General features: G+C 39.6%; 1 protein-coding gene across 3 annotated transcripts in view; it reads left to right on the top strand.

Moving 5' to 3' along the window:
* GPBP1L1 (GC-rich promoter binding protein 1-like 1) overlaps nucleotides 1-18,042 on the top strand; it is a 60,357-nt gene that overhangs the window by 12,959 nt on the left and 29,356 nt on the right. For 2 of the 3 annotated variants that reach the window (XM_008574888.1, XM_008574887.1), the window contains exons 2-5: nucleotides 11,837-12,876; nucleotides 13,462-13,576; nucleotides 16,244-16,373; nucleotides 16,761-17,047. In XM_008574888.1, the coding sequence (XP_008573110.1) occupies nucleotides 13,517-13,576; nucleotides 16,244-16,373; nucleotides 16,761-17,047 (477 nt within the window). In that variant the 5' untranslated portion in view covers nucleotides 11,837-12,876; nucleotides 13,462-13,516. The remainder of the gene's footprint in view (nucleotides 1-11,836; nucleotides 12,877-13,461; nucleotides 13,577-16,243; nucleotides 16,374-16,760; nucleotides 17,048-18,042) is intronic. The other variant, XM_008574889.1, reaches the window with a different exon arrangement.

Here is an 18,042-nt window from a genome sequence, read left to right as displayed (position 1 = left end):
TGGTGTGAGTGTTGAGAAACATTAGTACACTAGGGAACTTATCTCTGGAGACAGTTACCACACACAATCTAACATACTCTCTCTATATATATTTTTTTCGTGACCGGCAGCAGATCACAACCCTCAGTGTCGCGCCCGTACCGGACCGGGACCAGCAACGGGATCGCAACCCTTGGTGCTGCACCCGGTCTGTATGTGGGATCTGAACCCTTGGCGGGAGCGCCGCAGCACTCCCAAGCGGCTCACTGTAGCAGTGCGCCACCGGGCCGGCCCTGAACTCCAGTTCTGATAGCCGACTTCATGTATCAATATTAATAACTGTGGTATTAAATATCTTTTTAACAGAAATGCTGTAATGGAAAAAACCTTAAGGTATCTTATATCCCCTTTTGGTTTATTGAAAGCTGTACTCAAATTTCATATCCTTCAGAAATTCTTTTATTATATTTTATTTTATTTTTTTGGTGGCTGGCTAGCTCAGAAATTCTTAGGTAACAATTTATCTCCTCTGTAGTTAAAATAAGTACTAAGGTAGGAAATGGCTTTGAGCTCTTTCCTGTGTTAAGTTATCAATGTGAAGATTAAAAATAAAGTAAGCAAGGCACCAATAACCCTTCAATTCTCCTTAATGAGGATTTAGGAAAGAAATGTGCACACAGGTAGGAAATGAATATACACTGTTATAGGCGGTTACTGAGTTCTCTGGATGAAGTGAAAGTGGCAGGCATTTGTTTACTTATTTGTTTTTTATTATTTTAATTTATCAATATACAGTGTAGTTCATTTTCGTGTCCCTTTATCAATTCCTCCTTTTCCCCCCAGAAAGTGGTAGACATTTAAGCCTATGTAGTTTTGTTTGCATATTGTGAGATTTTGAAAGGAAATTTAGGGCTATTGAATATCTGAAGATATACAGAATTAATTTTGGGCTCTGCAGTTTAAGGAATAAAGAATGCTCAAGGAGAGCTCTTCAGAACAGGAAGATGAAGGGGATACTAATTGATGGAATTGTCTAAAAAAAGAAATCATTTATTGGGCACCTAATACAGACCCTGTCTGTACAAAGAGATCACGTTTGCCATCCAAATGTGTCACATTTGTAGAGGAGATAAATATGTCAACAGGTAAATGTAATGCATTGCGTGGGTGCTTGAGTATAGTGTGTGTATGCTGTAGTGCTTCATGAAGCAAGAATTTAAGTCACCCACTTAGAGATGAGACCTGAAGCCTTGAAAATGAATGATACCATGAACAGAGTACAGAGAAACAAGAAAAGGGCTCCATCAAAACAGTTAAGGGGGCTGGCCTGTGGCTCACTCGGTAGAGTGCGGTGCTGATAACACCAAGGCCACGGGTTCGGATCCTATATAGGGATGGCCGGTTTGCTCACTGGCTGAGCGTGGTGCTGACAACACCAAGCCAAGGGTTGAGATCCCCTTACCGGTCATCTTTTTAAAAAAAAACAAACAGTTAAGGAATCATTACATTTATGAGACAAAGGAAAAAAGAAGTAATCACAGGTTAGGGAGAAGAACAGGATATCTTAATGCAGTGGTTGCCGCTCATGCTGCTGTCTGACAGAGATTCAGCCATTCATGAATTTTATCGATGTAAGATTGCTAACTGTTCTTTTTTAAGATTTGTTCTTTTCCCCAAGATTTATCTTTCTATTATGGCATTATAGCTTTTTTTTTTTAATGAAATGGTAATATTAGGACTTTTTAAAAAATGTTCTACTTATCTAAATAAAATTGGCAACCCGTGTTAGTTAAAACATTTTTTGAAATTTTATGGCTTGATGTAGTCCAAGTTTGAAAACTGCTGGTCTAATGATGTAATGTTGTGGAAACCAGGAAAAGGGATTTTAAGATGGGGTTGGCTCAGGAATGTATCAACAGTGTAAGCCGTTGAGGTTGGTGTTTCAAAAGTTACTGACTTTCGAGAGTGTACTGGTTAGGGGGTTTTTTTGGTAGAGAATAGAATAGAAATGTTTAAAAGCATGGTTGTCAGCTTAATGGGAAATGAGCAGAGTAATCAAAAATTCAGATTTTACTGAGGTTGAAGTTTGAGAAATTGGTTACAGGTCAGAGAAGAGCAAGAGAGTTGAGGTAGTTATGATGATGGAATAGGTAATTTAAATCACACAACTATGCTGACTGATCTCACTTTAAATTCATGATAGCTTACAAGTATGGGCCCTTATTGTGCTGGAAAACTTCACGGTATCTCTTTAGTTCACTCATTCTCCAGTGTCATACCTTAACTGTTCTCAAATCTATTTCATCAAGAAGATAGGAGCAATCAGAATAGACCTTCTCAGCTGACATTGCAATAATACTCAGGTATTCTGCTTTCCCACCTGTTACTGTAAATGAAGTATGCATGAAGTTACTGAAGGCCAATCTCTGCTGGTGCCTCAGATCCCCTCTGAATTGCTGAAGGACATTGTTTCAGCATCATCAAAAGCATCAAGTTTTCCTTCTCTACTGGGTCATTCCTGTCAGTGCACCAAAATAACTTCTTTTGATTACACATCACTTCTATCTACCACCTCATTTCTCTGTTTTGCAGCAGCACTTTTCAAAAGAGTTGTCTATAATTAGTCTCCAGTTTCTTCCCTCTTGAACCCCCTTGAGTCAGGCTTTCACCGTTGACCCATCCACTATGGTTACTGACACTTTCATGTTGCTAAATCCAGTGGTCAGTTCTCAATCTTTCATTTAATAGCGTTTGATATAGTGGTCACTCCTACCTTTTTTTTTTTTTTTTTTGGCTGCTGGCCTGCATTGGAAACTGAACCCTTGACTTTAGTGGTGTAAGACCATGCTCTAACCAACTGAGCTAACCAGCCAGCCCCCATTCCTGCCTTCATGAAGCATGTTTCTGCTTAGCTCCTGGGTCCTGACACTCTCCTGGGTTTTTTCTCAGTCTCCCTAGTCTTTAAAATGATAATATATCAAGTTTCTATCTTTGTCTACATTCACTTTCTTGGTGATCTCATCTAGGTTCATGGATTTACATAAAATTTCTATCTCCAGGTCCGGCCCGGTGGCGCACTGCTACAGTGTGCCGCTTGGGGAGTGCGGCGGCGCTCCTGCCGAGGGTTCGGATCCCACATACAGACCGGCCGCTCACTGGCTGAGCGAGGTGCGGCCACAACACCGAGGGTTGCGATCCCATTGCCGGTCCCGGTCCGGGCGTGACACTGAGGGTTGCGATCTGTTGCCGGACACGAAAAAAGACAAAAAGGAAAAAAAAATTTCTATCTCCAGTTTAAATCTCTACCATGAACTATATGAACTTTACTTATATCTAGCTGCTTACTTTAACACCTCCATTTAGATGTCTGATAGACACTTAAAAGTTAACATGTCCAAAAAGTTCCTCTGGGCCGGCCCATGGCTCACTCGGGAGAGTGTGGTGCTGATAACACCAAAGCCACGGGTTCGGATCCCATATAGGGATGACCGGTTGGCTCACTGGGTGAGCTTGGTGCTGACAACACCAAGTCAAGGGTTAAGATCCTTTTACCGGTCATCTTTAAAAAAAAAAAAAAAAAAAAAGTTCCTCTGTACTGTGGATTGAATGTCTTCCCATCCCATAACTCACTGAAGCTTGAATTGTGTCCCCCAAGTTTTATGTATTAGAAATTTGAGGGCCGGCCTGGTGGCGCACTCGGTAGGGTGCGGCGCTTGGGAGCACGGCGGCGCTCCCGCCGAGGGTTCTGATCCCATATAGAGACCGGTCCGCTCACTGGTTGAACGCGGTGCGGGCGCGACACCGGGGGTTGTGATCCCGTTGCCAGTCGCGGTATGGGCGCGACACTGAGGGTTGCGATCCCATTACCGGTCACGAAAAAAGACAAAAAGGAAAAAAAAAGAAATTTGGCCCCCATTGTAACTATTGGGAGGGTAGGAAATCCTGTTATGTTAATTGAAAGGTGGGTCTTGAAGGGGTGATTAGATTGTAGGACCATGCCATAGTGAATGGATTAATAATGCTGGTCAGGGGCATGGTTCTGAGGGCTTTAAATGGAGAGCACATGAGAGTCTGTCTCTGCTTTGCCATTTTCTGCCATATGAGAGACCCCGTGTTGCTGTAAGTCATCACCGAAGAAGACCCTCACCAGATGTGTTCCCTGGACTTCAGACTTCCTAGCCTCTGAAACGTAAGCAATAAATTCGTTCCCTGGACTTCAGACTTCCTAGCCTCTGAAACGTAAGCAATAAATTCCATTTTCTTTATAAATCACCCAGTTTCAGGTATTTTGTTATAAGCAACAGAAACAGACTAATACATTCTGTCATTGTTTATGGAATCTACAAACAAACTGTTAGAATTCATAAGAGTTCAGAGCATGGCCTCTTAACATCAAGGTCAAGAGTTCGGTTTCCTGTCGGTTTCCCGTGCCTGACAGCCAAGAGTTTACATCAAAAGTATATAAAGTACCTAAGGAAGATTTATTATAAAGATGTCAATTCTCTCATATTGATCTAGATTTGTTGCTATTCCAAGCAATGCTGTAACAGGGTCCCCCCACCCCAAATTTGACGTGGATGTTTAAAAATGTATAAGAAAGAGCCAGAGACCCAAGAATAGCCCAGGCCTTCAGTAAGGTGTACATGTAATGGGAGGGCTGAGATGATGGCCTTGTCCTGCTACGTGTCAAGATATTATTATAAAGCTGTAACAGTTAAGACGCATGGTAGTAGTATAGGAATTGATAAATAGGCCAGTGGAACAGAGGCCTGGAAACAGACCCATTTATAGAAACAGTTTATGATAGAACTGGCTTCATAGAGCAGTGGAGAAGTAATGCTTCTGGGACAATTGGTTATTCACATAGAAAAGAATGAAATTGGACATGGACCTCATTCCATGTACAAATCAGTTCTGATTGAAGTTTTACACGTGAAAGGCAAAACTAAAGCTAAGAAGACATAGACCTTGGAGAAGGAGGACTGTTGCAAATAAGACACAAAAACGTAAATCATAAAGGAAAGGGTCAACAGTTCTGACTACATTTACATGAAGGAACTTGTGTTCATCAAAAGACGTAGTAAAGAAAATCAAAAGACAACCCATGAAGTGGGAAAGTTCATGGAAAGATTCGTATTTTAATTCTGTTTTTCCATGAACTTTTAAAAGTATGCTTGTATTCTCTTATGTCAAATAAGAAAGATCAACAACCAAAAGAAGAGTAGTAGGGCCGGCCCATGGCTCACTTGGGAGAGTGCAGTGCTGATAACACCAAGGCCAAAGGTTCGGATCCCTACACAGCAATGGCCGATGGCTTACTGGCTGATCGTGGTGCTGACAGCACCAAGTCAAGGGTTGCAATCCTCTTACTGATCATCTTTAAAAAAAAAAAAAAAAAGAGTAGTAAAAAAAATAAGAATATGTATTTTACAAAAAAAGAAACACAAAAATTGATAAGTTGATTAAAAGATGCAAATGAAGAGCACAGTGGTGACCATTTTATACCCACCAGCAAAGCAAAGAGTAACCTCTAATCTGGCAGTAATGTCGTGGGTGAGGGTGTGGAGCAGATGAAACTGTTTAAAATACTGTTGCTGGTGGTGTAAACTGGTAATACCTTGTTGGAAAGCAATATGGCATTACGTGTAGAGATACTACTCCTTTGGTCACCAATCCCATCCCTTATTTATACACCCATTCAGTGAACATTTGAATATCTCCTGTGTGCCAGATAGTGTTCTTTGTTCTTGGGATCAGTGGGAGACAGCTAAAGATAAAGCCTGGTGACCATTGTGATGGGAAAATGTTAGTTATTAGAATAAAAAAAAGTTCAGTATTGGACCAACTTTGTGTTTTTCACTTTTATGGATGTTATAAAAATGTTATGTACTGTTATATTAGTGCCATTCAATTCTTTGAATCCTTTTAAAGTTACCAAAAATCACTTCACAATCCATCATCAAAAATTATTTTTAGGGCCGGCCCGGTGGCGCACTGCTACAGTGCACTGCTTAAGAGCACGGTGGCGCTCCCGCCGAGGGTTCGGATCCCACATACAGACCGGTTCCCGCTCACTGGCTGAGCGAGGTGCGGGCGCAGCACCGAGGGTTGCGATCCCGTTGCCGGTCCCGGTCTGGTATGGGCGCAACACTGAGGGTTGCGATCCGTTGCCGGACACGAAAAAAGACAAAAAGGAAAAAAAAATTATTATTATTATTATTTTATTTTATTTTTTTTAAAGATGACCGGTAAGGGGATCTTAACCCTTGACTTGGTGTTGTCAGCACCACGCCCAGCCAGTGAGCGAACCGGCCATCCCTATATGGGATCCGAACCCGGGGCCTTGGTGTTATCAGCACCGCACTCTCCCGAGTGAGCCACCGGGCCGGCCCCCCCCCCAAAAAAAATTATTTTTAATGATTTCTTGGTTGAGAACTAGGTTACATCTTTTTTCAGTTCTGTGGAATACACAGATTGTAAACTATCTGATTTATGAAATGCTTTGTTACCCCATTATTAACTTTTTATTTTATGTTTTTGGTGGCTGGCCTGTACGGGGATCCGAACCCTTGACCTTGGTGTTACCAACACTGCACTCTAACCAAATGACCTAACTGGCCAGCCCTTAACTTTCTCAATATCTAGAGGTTATGCCTAAAAGCCTTTACCAAAGAAGACTTATCAGATGATTAAATTATATCTATTACTTTTGTGCTTACAGGCACTTTGTGTATGAAGGCACAATTAAACAAGACTGGTTAAAAGTCAGACACTGCATATTTTTAGATTTTCTCATAGGCTATCAAAGGAATGATCTCTATTAGAGTCAAATTTCAGCGGTGTTACAGAGAAAAAGACAGCATTTCTTGATTATTTTATATACTATAGGTAGAATAGAAATTTCATGGTTGAAGATATGCTTAAAATTATGCGTTTGAAAGAATTAAAATGACATATCAACATCTGAGAGGGAGAAATTATTTGAATTAAATAGTTTTTTTGTTGTTGTTTTCCAGTTGATGGCATATTACATCCTAGATTGCATTTCAGAAATATTGTCCTACCTAGTATACAGATGTAGGTGTTTTGTTTTTAAGAATACAGTTTACTTTGTTAGGAACATTTTAAAAACAAAATTTATAGATGTTCCCATAGTATTTTGAATACTATAAATCTCTTCATTTTTACTTCAGTGCAAACCTTTTATTCATCAAAAACAAAAGGTTTCATAGTCATTCGTCAACCTTTTCTCTGCAAATTTATTTATTCCTGTCATACACTTATTATATTAACTTACTGGAGATATTTTGGAATTAGAGATATCAGTGTTCATTAGAGTTGTGGGGGAAAATTAATTTTCTGTGGATTGAGGAATAAATGGAGGAATGAGGAAATGACAGTAAGGGTACACTGTCCTCTATAGCAATTTTGTCAAGACTGGAAGGAAGAGAGTTAAATACCTGGAGGGAATACAGGCTCTAGGAAGGGTTGTTTCTCTTTCTTTTTAAGTTGGGCGAGAAGTGGGTATGGGTTTTGTTAATTGGGTGGAACCAGTGTAGAAAGAGGCTGAACTTCATAGTAGTTGGTGACACTGTTGAACTCTGGAGAAAAATGAGTGGTTGAGATTAGGAGCACAGGTAGAATTGTAGAAATTCTGAATCTGAAGTAGAAAAAATTGAGATGTGGCACTTGACAGAGATGTCCTCTCCTAAGCAGTATAAGCTTTTATAAGTTATAAAATTAGATCATGTTGCGATGTACTTAAGAGTGCCTGACATATATGAGGTGCCCAGTAAGTCAGAGGTTTTGAAGAGGTAAAATATTTAACGTATTTATGACTGGTTGGATGAAGTATTCAGATACAGATGATTCTAATAGGATGTTGCAGGGAAGAAGGAAAAACATGTATTAAACCTGAAAAATGGGTGATGTAGAACATTGTTTAAATTTAATGTTGAGGCTGCCCTGTTAGCTCAGTCAGCTAGAATGAGGCCTTGTAACATCAAGGTCAAGGGATCAGATCACCGTATTGGCCAGCTGCCAAAACAAAAACAAAAAAACAGTGTTTTTAATGTTGGCTATTTCTATTGACTTAATAACTGCTGTATAATTTGTTTTTTAATTGTAGGAAAATTAACTTAAGATTCACCATTGTGACCATTTAAAAAAGTGTACGACTGAGTACATTTACAATGTTGAGCAAACATCACGACTGTTTAGTTCCAGGATTTTCTCATTACTCCAAACTGACTCCTACTGTGTATTAAGCAGTCAGACCCCAGTTACCTCCTACCTCAGCCCCTGTTAATCACTGATGTTTTCTGTCTCTGTGGATTTGATATTTCATATAGATAAAATTATACAAAATACAGCATTTTGTGCCTGGCTGCTTTCACTTAGGATGATGTTTTCAAGGTTCATCCATGTTGTAGCTTGTATCAGTACTTCATTCCTTTTTATAGCTGAATGATATTCTGTTGTATGGATATACAGTATTTTGTTTATTCATTCATCTGTTGATGGGCATTTGGGTTGTTTCTGCTTTATGGCTATTATGGATAAAACTGCGGTGAACATTCTTGTACAGGTGTTTGTGTGGACATATGTTTTTATTTCTCTTGGATGGATGGATGGATGGATGGATAGATAGATAGATAGATAGATAGATAGATAGATAGATAGATAGATACACAACCTAGGAGTGGAATTGTTAAGTCATATGGTAACTCAGTGTTTAACTTCTTGCAGCTGCCAAACTATTTCCATAGCAGCTGCACCATTTTACATTTCCACCAGAAATGTATGAGGGTTCTAATTTCTCTGCATCGTTGCTTTATTATAATTTGTATAAACTTCATCAGACCTTTAAATCCTTAACATATGCAAGGCACCATGCTAGGTAGATGATGCTATGTGTGTTTCAAAGAAGGGCAAGGCAGGATTCTTAAAAACGACAAGTTTTGGCCTACCGGGAGCTAAGATAAACATAACTATTCTGAAAGGAGCCAAGTGTTAGTCCCTAGAAAGCACAGTTAAAGTACTTTGAGGGGCCGGCCTGTGGCTCACTCGGGAGAGTGCGGTGCTGATAACACCAAGGCCACGGGTTCGGATCCCATATAGGGATGGCCGGTTTGCTCACTGGCTGAGCGTGGTGCTGATAACACCAAGGCCACGGGTTCGGATCCCATATAGGGATGGCCGGTTTGCTCACTGGCTGAGCGTGGTGCTGATAACACCAAGGCCACGGGTTCGGATCCCATATAGGGATGGCCGGTTTGCTCACTGGCTGAGCGTGGTGCTGATAACACCAAGGCCACGGGTTCGGATCCCATATAGGGATGGCCGGTTTGCTCACTGGCTGAGCGTGGTGCTGACAACACCAAGTCAAGGGTTAAGATCCCCTTACCGGTCATCTTTAAAAAAAATAAATAAATAAAGTACTTTGAGGATTTTGTAGGGGTAGATTACTTCTAGACAGAGCATTAGAGGAGACTTTAGGCTAATTCTTGAAGGGTTAGGAAAAGCTTATTTCTTGTCTGTCAGACTGAGGAATTCAAATCCTATAGTTGGTGGGAAACCAGAGATTGCTGAGCCAGAGTAGTGATATCATTTGATCTTGAATTTAGGAACAGAGAACAACAGCCAATAGGAGAGGCTGAGGCAGATGCTGGAAGAGACAAGTTGTGCCTAAGAAACTATAGTTTTTTTAATTGGTGAGAAATTGGACCTTGAAAAGTGACAAATACAAATGGAAAAAAGTAATGGAATGGACAGAACTTGGAAGCTTTTCTATCTTTATATTCTCCTGGATCTCATGTTTTCCCCTGACTTTATTATTATTATTTTTTAATCTATTGTTGTTGGCAGCTGGCTGATTTGGGCATTCAAACCCTTGACCTTGGTGTTACAGCACTGCACTCTTACCAACTGAGCTAACCGGCCAGCTGTTCATCTCACTTTAAATATTGTCTACGAAATACCGACAATTCCCAAAATTCTACCTCTTAAACAGACCTCTCTTTTGAGGTCCAGAGCTCATACTTGACATCTGATAATTAAAATGTTCAGAAAAAGAATCTTGATTTACCCTCCAGTCTAGTTTTATGAAAAGTTCTAAAAGAGTTTTAAGTGATGCTTTTTTCCGTCTCAAATTTTTGGAGTAATAAGCAAAAGCCCATTAGTCATTCTATAAAAATAGCCACAGCCCCAAAAGGCATCACTAAAGAACTTTAGTTTAAGAATTTGCAGAGCAAAGTAGTAATTCCATTATAAAAACATAATAGAGAAGATGAAACAAAATGCTCATTAATTCCACCATCCTAATAAAACCATTATTGGCATTTTGCCATGTTTCCTTTTAGTCTTTTACTTCCAGAATAGGAATTTCTTTTATCTGTCCTCTTTTATCCTCTTGTATTTGTTTCCTTTCACTGAATGTTCCCATTTATTATGGATCCCCTGCCCACCACATACTCTGCACATGCATACACAGTCCACACTCTTGTATAGCTTTACACCCTCAGTATCAGAGTATATTAAGGATGATGGGTAAGTATTTGTTAAGGATATATAGCAGCTTTAGAACTTTCATAACAGTAGCAAAATATTGCCAGTTAATATTTCTTCTGCAATCACTGCCTTAGTTGGGACTCTGCTACGGAAACTTGGGATTGGGAATGTAAAGGACTGAAAACGTGGTGTTGTGTCAGTTGGACAATTGGAGTGAGCAAGGCTACCTAGTAGGATATTTGAAAAATATTCTTTAAAATTTACTGGCGTAGACCAGAACTGCCCACAGATGCAGAAATTCTCTTGTGTCAAAAAACTTTCTAGGGGGCCGGCCCGGTGGCGCACTGGATAGTGCGCCGCTTGGGAAGCGCGGCGGCGCTCCCATCCGAGGGTTCGGATCCCACGTACAGACCGGCTCCCGCTCACTGGCTGAGCGAGGCGCGGGAGCAACGCCGAGGCTTGCGATCCCGTCGCCGGTCCCCGGTCCGGTACGGGGGCAACACTGAGGGTTGCGATCCGTTGCCGGACACGGAAAAAAACGACAAAAAGACAAAAAAAAAAAAAAAACTTTCTAGGAACATTTGCTGGAAGAATGTTGGGAACGTGCTAAAGAGATTTTTGTGTCATCTCAGTGCATATCAAGTTAGATCACAAGAGCTTTGAATCTCTGAATTGATAGCTAGGTATTTAAAATATGTACTATATAAGCATACAGCTGTGCACTGCATAACGTTTTAGTCAGGGATGGAATGCATATATGACATTGGTCAGAGCAATAAGCTGGGTGTGTGTAGTAGGCTATATACCATCTAGGTTTTTGTAAGTACACTGTATGATGTTCGTGCAATGATGAAATCACTTAACGATGCATTTCTCAGAATGTGTCCCCGATGTTATGCAACGCATAATGTACATGAGGAGTACTATGACAGATGTCTTGTTTTAAGGATCTAGCAGTGTATAAAACTAAATAATTAGGTAGTTGATGACTGGCAATATACCAGTAAGCCAGATGTTTCTTTAACCATTTATGGCAAACTATTTCGTCTGTGAGAGAAAATCTAAATTCTAAAAGACCTAATAATTTGCATTTCTGAATTACCTTTGATAGCAAATTGGAGAAATGGTTATATAAACTAGCAAATTCTCTATTCAAGTGATAGGTTTACACCCAGTTGTGTTGTTGTTATAGGTGGTGACACATTAATGTCTAAATTGGATTTAAGGGTTTTGACTCTCAGGAACTTGATTTGATTGATCATTTGACTGTGTCTCATTTTAGCAATTATATATGACAATGATTTTGTCTCTTGTGCTGCTATGTGTTATTTTGTTTTTTCATTTACAGAGCGATAGATTTGTGGGACCTTTTAAATGATTGAGTAATGATGGAAATGGATCCAAAATAATAAGTGACTTCTCCACTGAAGAAGGAGATTCTCTTCATATCACCTTCCAGAAGCTCAATTCTGTTTGGGGGAAGGGGCAGAACAAGTGAAATACAGAAAACTGAAGAGAAGAAAACCGCATTTTGGAACTATCTCCTTGACTACCCCTAATCCCCTGTCTTCTACTTGTTTTAATTTTGCTCTGAATTTATAAATAGTAAAGACCAAAGAAATAGAATATACATTTAGGAGCTGTATACCAAGAAATTTGCCTTGAAAGCTGCTATTCCATGGAGGGAAAAGTATATCAACTTCCTGTCTAATTTTTTTTTTTTTTTTTTTAAAGAAGGTTTCTTAGGTCCTTAGATTTGGAGGTTAAGACAAATATAAATACATATCTGCACACTCTTTTTAGCGGTTGTATGAGTAAGAATAATGCGATTTGTATTTTAAGGGCTTGGTCATGTGGATGTTTTGTCACTGGAGTTGATTGCTTAGAAGATCTTTTATAGCGCTTTAATATTGTATTTTTGGTCTGTCACCTTGATGTCATTACTTGTCCACATGTGAGCCCACCTGTCTTTCTAGCTATGACCTTGTTATGAACAGTGTTTGCCCTCACTGTGCAAATGTCCATGTATTACCTATTTAAGCAACATCATAGTGCCATAACTCAAGGAAGTTGAATGAGGTGAACATAGACATAGCTCTTTCCCCTTCCCCCCTTTTTTAAATGTAACGAATACTTTTTATGTTCCCCTTCCCCCTTCCCCCTTCCCCTTCCCCCTTTTGGAAACGTGTCAGGAACTAGATAGTTTAAGATGAGCATTTGAGGGGACTGAAAGAGTGATCCACACAGAGCCTGGCTTCTTTGTGCTTCATCGTAAGGCGTGCTGCTGGCCAGGCTGCTTAAGCACTCTTAACAAGAAAACCTCGTGGGAAATCCAGCTGGCAGACTCAAGGAGTTTGAGAAACAGGACCACAGAGGTTACACTCTGGGGTAAATATTCTCCATACGTCTAACTTTGAGAAGAAAACTGTATGTATATATGTGTGTCATGAAAAATATCTCTTTTTGATGTATTTAATTTTGGAAATTATCAGTGGGGTGGTTTGGAAACACCAACGGATCTCTCAGGAAAACTAACGTTAGTTGGTTTTTTTATGAAATAAGTAGAAAAGCTCTTGAGAGGTTGTATCTTCCTTCTAGGAAGGTCTTTTCTACTGCTTTTGCCAAAAGCACCTGGAGCTAATTAATGTCTTTTTGTAAGTTTATGTAGTTTAAGTAGGTGATTATTCTTCCAGTTCTTCTGATGTAACTCAAGAATTCATTAGCTTTCTTTATATCCCTCCAGACCCATGTCATATTTTTGTTTGTTTTTCATGGTCATATATTCATGGACAGTTGCTTTTGTTTAGAACTTCTCTCAGATATGGAGCCAGGTAAATAGTCTTATAGAGAGGCTCAGAGGTCACAGTGGTCAGGTTTTTCTGTAAATAGGGATCTTAGGTTAATCACAGATTCCTTTACACATTGGTATCAGATTCTTGCAAGCATAAGTGATTTGAGTTGTCTCATTTTCAGATCCTGGCCATGAGGTTGGATGCCTCACCTTGCTGAAAAGAGACACTGGACCTAAATGGCGCAGCATGACTTTGTTCCTGCTTGGCTAAATTTCTCAACACCACAGTCAGCTAAGGTACTATTCTCTATTCCTATGGTAACTACCCAAATACCAGTTCTTTTCATCCCTAGCTGGCCTATGGCCTTTGTTTTACAGTATGGGTGTTTTTTTATATATTCAACCTTGCCTCAGGATTTAAAACATGTTTTCATAGATTTATTAACTTTCTTTTAATGTAGGATATAAGCAGTTAGGCAGTCCACATCAGTGTGAACCTTATTACTGCCAAGTGTCTCGTTTTTTTCATTACATCCTAGGCTTTCCTCATTACATGGCACATACAAGGTTTGCCATATTAGCTGTAGCACATTTTGGAAATAAAGCATACCTGCTAACCTATTGTTGAGGACAAAGGTGCAGAGGTGAAATGGCCTTGAGTAAAAGGACCTTTGGAATGAATGCACATTTGTCTGTAGTTGTAGATGAGGAAGAGGAAGAAGGAGAGAGAGTGATTTTGCAACTACTACATGGATCTCAGATTAAATCCTATAAATTCTATGTTAGAAGCATTAATTTAATTTACTTAATGATTTCAGGGGAGAAATGTGTGTTGCATTAGCAGTAAAGACAAATGCAGCAACCAGTTCATATAGGTTAAAGTAGACCTAGTCAGGCCGGCCCGGTGGCGCACTGCTGCAGTGCGCCGCTTGGGAGTGCGGCAGCACTCCTGCCGAGGGTTCGGATCCCACATACAGACCGGTTCCCGCTCACTGGCTGAGCAAGGCGCGGGAGCGACGCCAAGGGTTGCGATCCCGTTGCCGGTCCCGGTCCGGTACGGGCGCAACACTGAGGGTTGCGATCCGTTGCCGGTCACGAAAAAAGACAAAAAGAAAAAAAAAAAAAAGTAGACCTAGTCACAGTACACAAAACAAACTAAGTTATTGTTGAAGCCTTTGGGAAACTTGTAAACTTAAAAGTCCTTCACATTTTGCCAACTAATGGAGGAAGAAAATTGATAGGTAGTCTCAAAAAAATGACCTACCTTCCATGTTTTTATTTTTATTTTTATTTTTTGCCTGGCCGGTACAGGGATCCAACCCTGGACCTCAGTGTTAATCAGCACCATGCTCTAACCAGCTGAGCTGAGCAGCCAGCCCTTCCCTATTTTTCAGTGTGAGTTTTTTTGAAAATGCTTTTGGTCTCATCTACATCTACAACCTTTTGCTCTAAACTTTATTTTGAATTGTCTTTGTGAATTTCCCAAGATCTCATAATTGGTCTAACCTGACCTAAGGCTTGTGGGTGGTGGGCTAGAGGGACTGGGTATGTAATCCAGAAAAACACTTTCAGAAGTATGTAGATCTTATATCTGCAAAGAATAGTTATTTTTGCACAATGAACTAAGTAAAAAGAATTAGATGATATTATTTCAATATTTCCAGTAAAGCTACAGTAAGCAAAATTGTGTGGTTTTGGCAGTAAGGATAGACACATAAATAAAAAGGAATGGAACAGAATTGAGAGTTAAAAACAGGCCTGTACATATATAGTCAGCTGATTTTTAACTAAAGTGCAAGGTAATTCAGTGAGGAAACAATAGCTTTTGGTTTTTGACAAATGGTGCTAGAACAACTGAGTTTCTGTACATAAAAGGACCTCAACCTTTACTTCACATCATACACAAAAATTAACTTGAAATGGATCATAATCTAAATTGAAAAGGTAAAACCGTAAAGCTTTTAGAAGAAGACAGAGGAGAAAATTTGTGTAACCTACTACAATGGGTAAAATAAAAAAGACAATACCAACTATTGAGGGTATTAATAGTAAGAAAATAGGTGTAAAATGTCTATGCCCTTATGTAGAGTTTTCCTATAAGCCCTTGTCAGACATATCCATACTTTTCATAGCTTTGCAGACTTTGGTCTCTATCATTTAAGTCTAAAAACTGCCATAGAATAAAATTCTTTGGAATAGGAAGGGATATTAGAGTTCATCTATAATAATGTTTCTCAAACTGCTTCCTTTCAGTTGTATAACCTCAAAGACTTACTCTTACTACCTCTTTCCTTGTGTGTAAATGAGTAAAGTGGGGATGTTGCCAAAATGGTGGTATTATAAGTATTAAGAAATGTTTGGCCCACCAAGGTGATGTTTGTTTATTTTATTAACTTTTTTAAAAAAATATTATTATTATTATTTTTGGCAACTAGCTAGTACAGGGATCAAACCCTGGACCTTGGTGTTATCAGCACTATGCTCTAACCAACTGAGCTAACCTGGCTAGCCCCCAAGGTGATATTTAAATCATTGCTTTCTCTCCAATTCTAAAATAACTTACAGAAATAATAAAGTTGCTTAAAATTATTTTTAAGGCAAGCATCTTGATTTTCTTCTCATATTGCAAGATTAATATTTTAAGTGTTAAAGTTTTGGGGCTTATTCTTTATGGATATGAACAGGGTTGGTTTTTTTTTTTTTCTTCTCTCTCCTCATGCAAACAATTGAAGTGTCTGCCTTTTCTTTCCTTCAGGGATAAAGGAAGTGAATTAATGATCAAATATGTAACCTTGGACTTTTCTAAATTAACTCAGCAGCCTCTGGTACCCTGAGGGTTCATATGCTCATAATCAGGGTTTCTGCCACCATTATTACTTGTTTTTGAAAGCCTGATGCAAAACCTAATAAGATATTGAAAGGGATTTACTTATCTGTTTGCTTCTCTATACTTTATCATCCTAGTCACCTACTGCCACCTTCGAAAAACACGGAGAGCACCTACCCCGAGGAGAAGGTAGATTTGGAGTAAGCCGTCGTCGACATAATTCTTCTGATGGCTTTTTTAACAATGGACCTTTACGAACTACAGGAGGTGAGCCGTGTCCAACTTTCATGACTATATTTAACCTACTCAGGCAAGCCCAGGCCAGGGATACATGTCTGTAATCTTGAAATAGGATCATTTGTGAGCATAGGTCTCAATTAGATCCTCTAATAGTCATTACCCAACCCACATTGGCTTTCTAGGTCTAACATTTTTGTGTTCTCATGAATTGTTTATTTGGTTGAAGAATTCATTTAAATATTAACCTCACAAAGAAGAGATGTATTTTGTGATTTGTGTGGACTTTTTATTGAAAAGATTCCCTGAAGGTCTTTTGGCAGTGCCATAAACCAGATCAGAAAGCATCTGGCCTGATTGTTCCTAAATTTCCAGGAAGCAAGCAATCTAATGTGCTACTTTTCCTTACTATTCTAGATTCCTGGCACCAGCCCTCCCTGTTCCGCCATGATTCTGTGGACTCTGGTGTCTCTAAGGGGTCTTATGCTGGAATCACAGGGAACATATCTGGTTGGCATGGCTCTTCCCGAGGTCATGATGGCATGAGCCAGCGTAGCGGAGGTGGCACAGGGAACCATCGCCACTGGAATGGCAGCTTTCACTGCCGGAAAGGCTGTGCCTTTCAGGAAAAGCCACCTATGGAGATTAGGGAAGAAAAGAAAGAAGACAAGGTGGAAAAGTTGCAGTTTGAAGAGGAAGACTTTGTAAGTATGAAGCTTTAGATGTGTGGTTAAAAACCAGCAAGTAATGTCTTAAATACAAGACCCTGCTAGTCATGAGAACGTTTCAAAAATTACAGAAAAGGGAATTCCTAAGTTTAGATTTGTATTGCTTTTATTTTTTTTATTTTTTATTTTTTTTTTCCTTTTTGTCTTTTTTCGTGTCCGGCAACGGATCGCAACCCTCAGTGTCGCGCCCGTACCGGGACCGGCAACGGGATCGCAACCCTCGGCGTTGCTCCCACACCTCGCTCAGCCAGTGAGCGAGAACCAGTCTGTATGTGGGATCTGAACCCTCGGCGGGAGCGCCACCGCACTCCCAAGCGGTGCACTGTAGCAGTGCGCCACTGGGCCGGCCCCTAGATTTGTATTGCTTTTAGACGAAAGGAGTTAAGTTGATGAGTTTGAAGACAGTGACCACAGTTTCTGTGTAATTTTTAGCAAATCTTAATACATTTTTATCTTTATGCCTTTGGAATAAAAAAAAAATCCTAATTTCCCTCAAGTTTTATAAAGTTTAGTATTCAAATACAATTATGTAAAAATGTAGTCTTGCATGTTAAATTATCTTTCTCCAACTACGGTAAGAGGTTTTTTCTTTTGACTTTGTTCTCTATTATATAAAATAATTGTGACAAGTTATAAACATGCAGTTGGAAGTAGTTTATCTGTTGCCTATATAGAGTACCTTTTTTATTTTAATATTCTACAAAATATTTTAACATGTAATCAGTATATTTAAATTATCAAGATAATTTACATTATTTTTTGTACTAGGTCTTCAGAATTCTCTGTATATTCTGTGTTTATAGCACATCTTTTTTTTTTTTTTCCTTTTTGTCTTTTTCCGTGTCCGGCAACGGATCGCAACCCTCAGTGTTGCCCCCGTACCGGGCCAGGGACCGGCAACGGGATTGCAAACCTCGGTGTTGCTCCCACGCCTCGCTCAGCCTGAGAGCGGGAGGCGGACTGTTGGAGGT

Source organism: Galeopterus variegatus, unplaced genomic scaffold, assembly GCF_000696425.1.
Source record: "Galeopterus variegatus unplaced genomic scaffold, G_variegatus-3.0.2 Scaffold1113, whole genome shotgun sequence".
NCBI lineage: Eukaryota > Metazoa > Chordata > Mammalia > Dermoptera > Cynocephalidae > Galeopterus > Galeopterus variegatus.
This window is presented reverse-complemented; position numbering and strand designations above follow the sequence as displayed.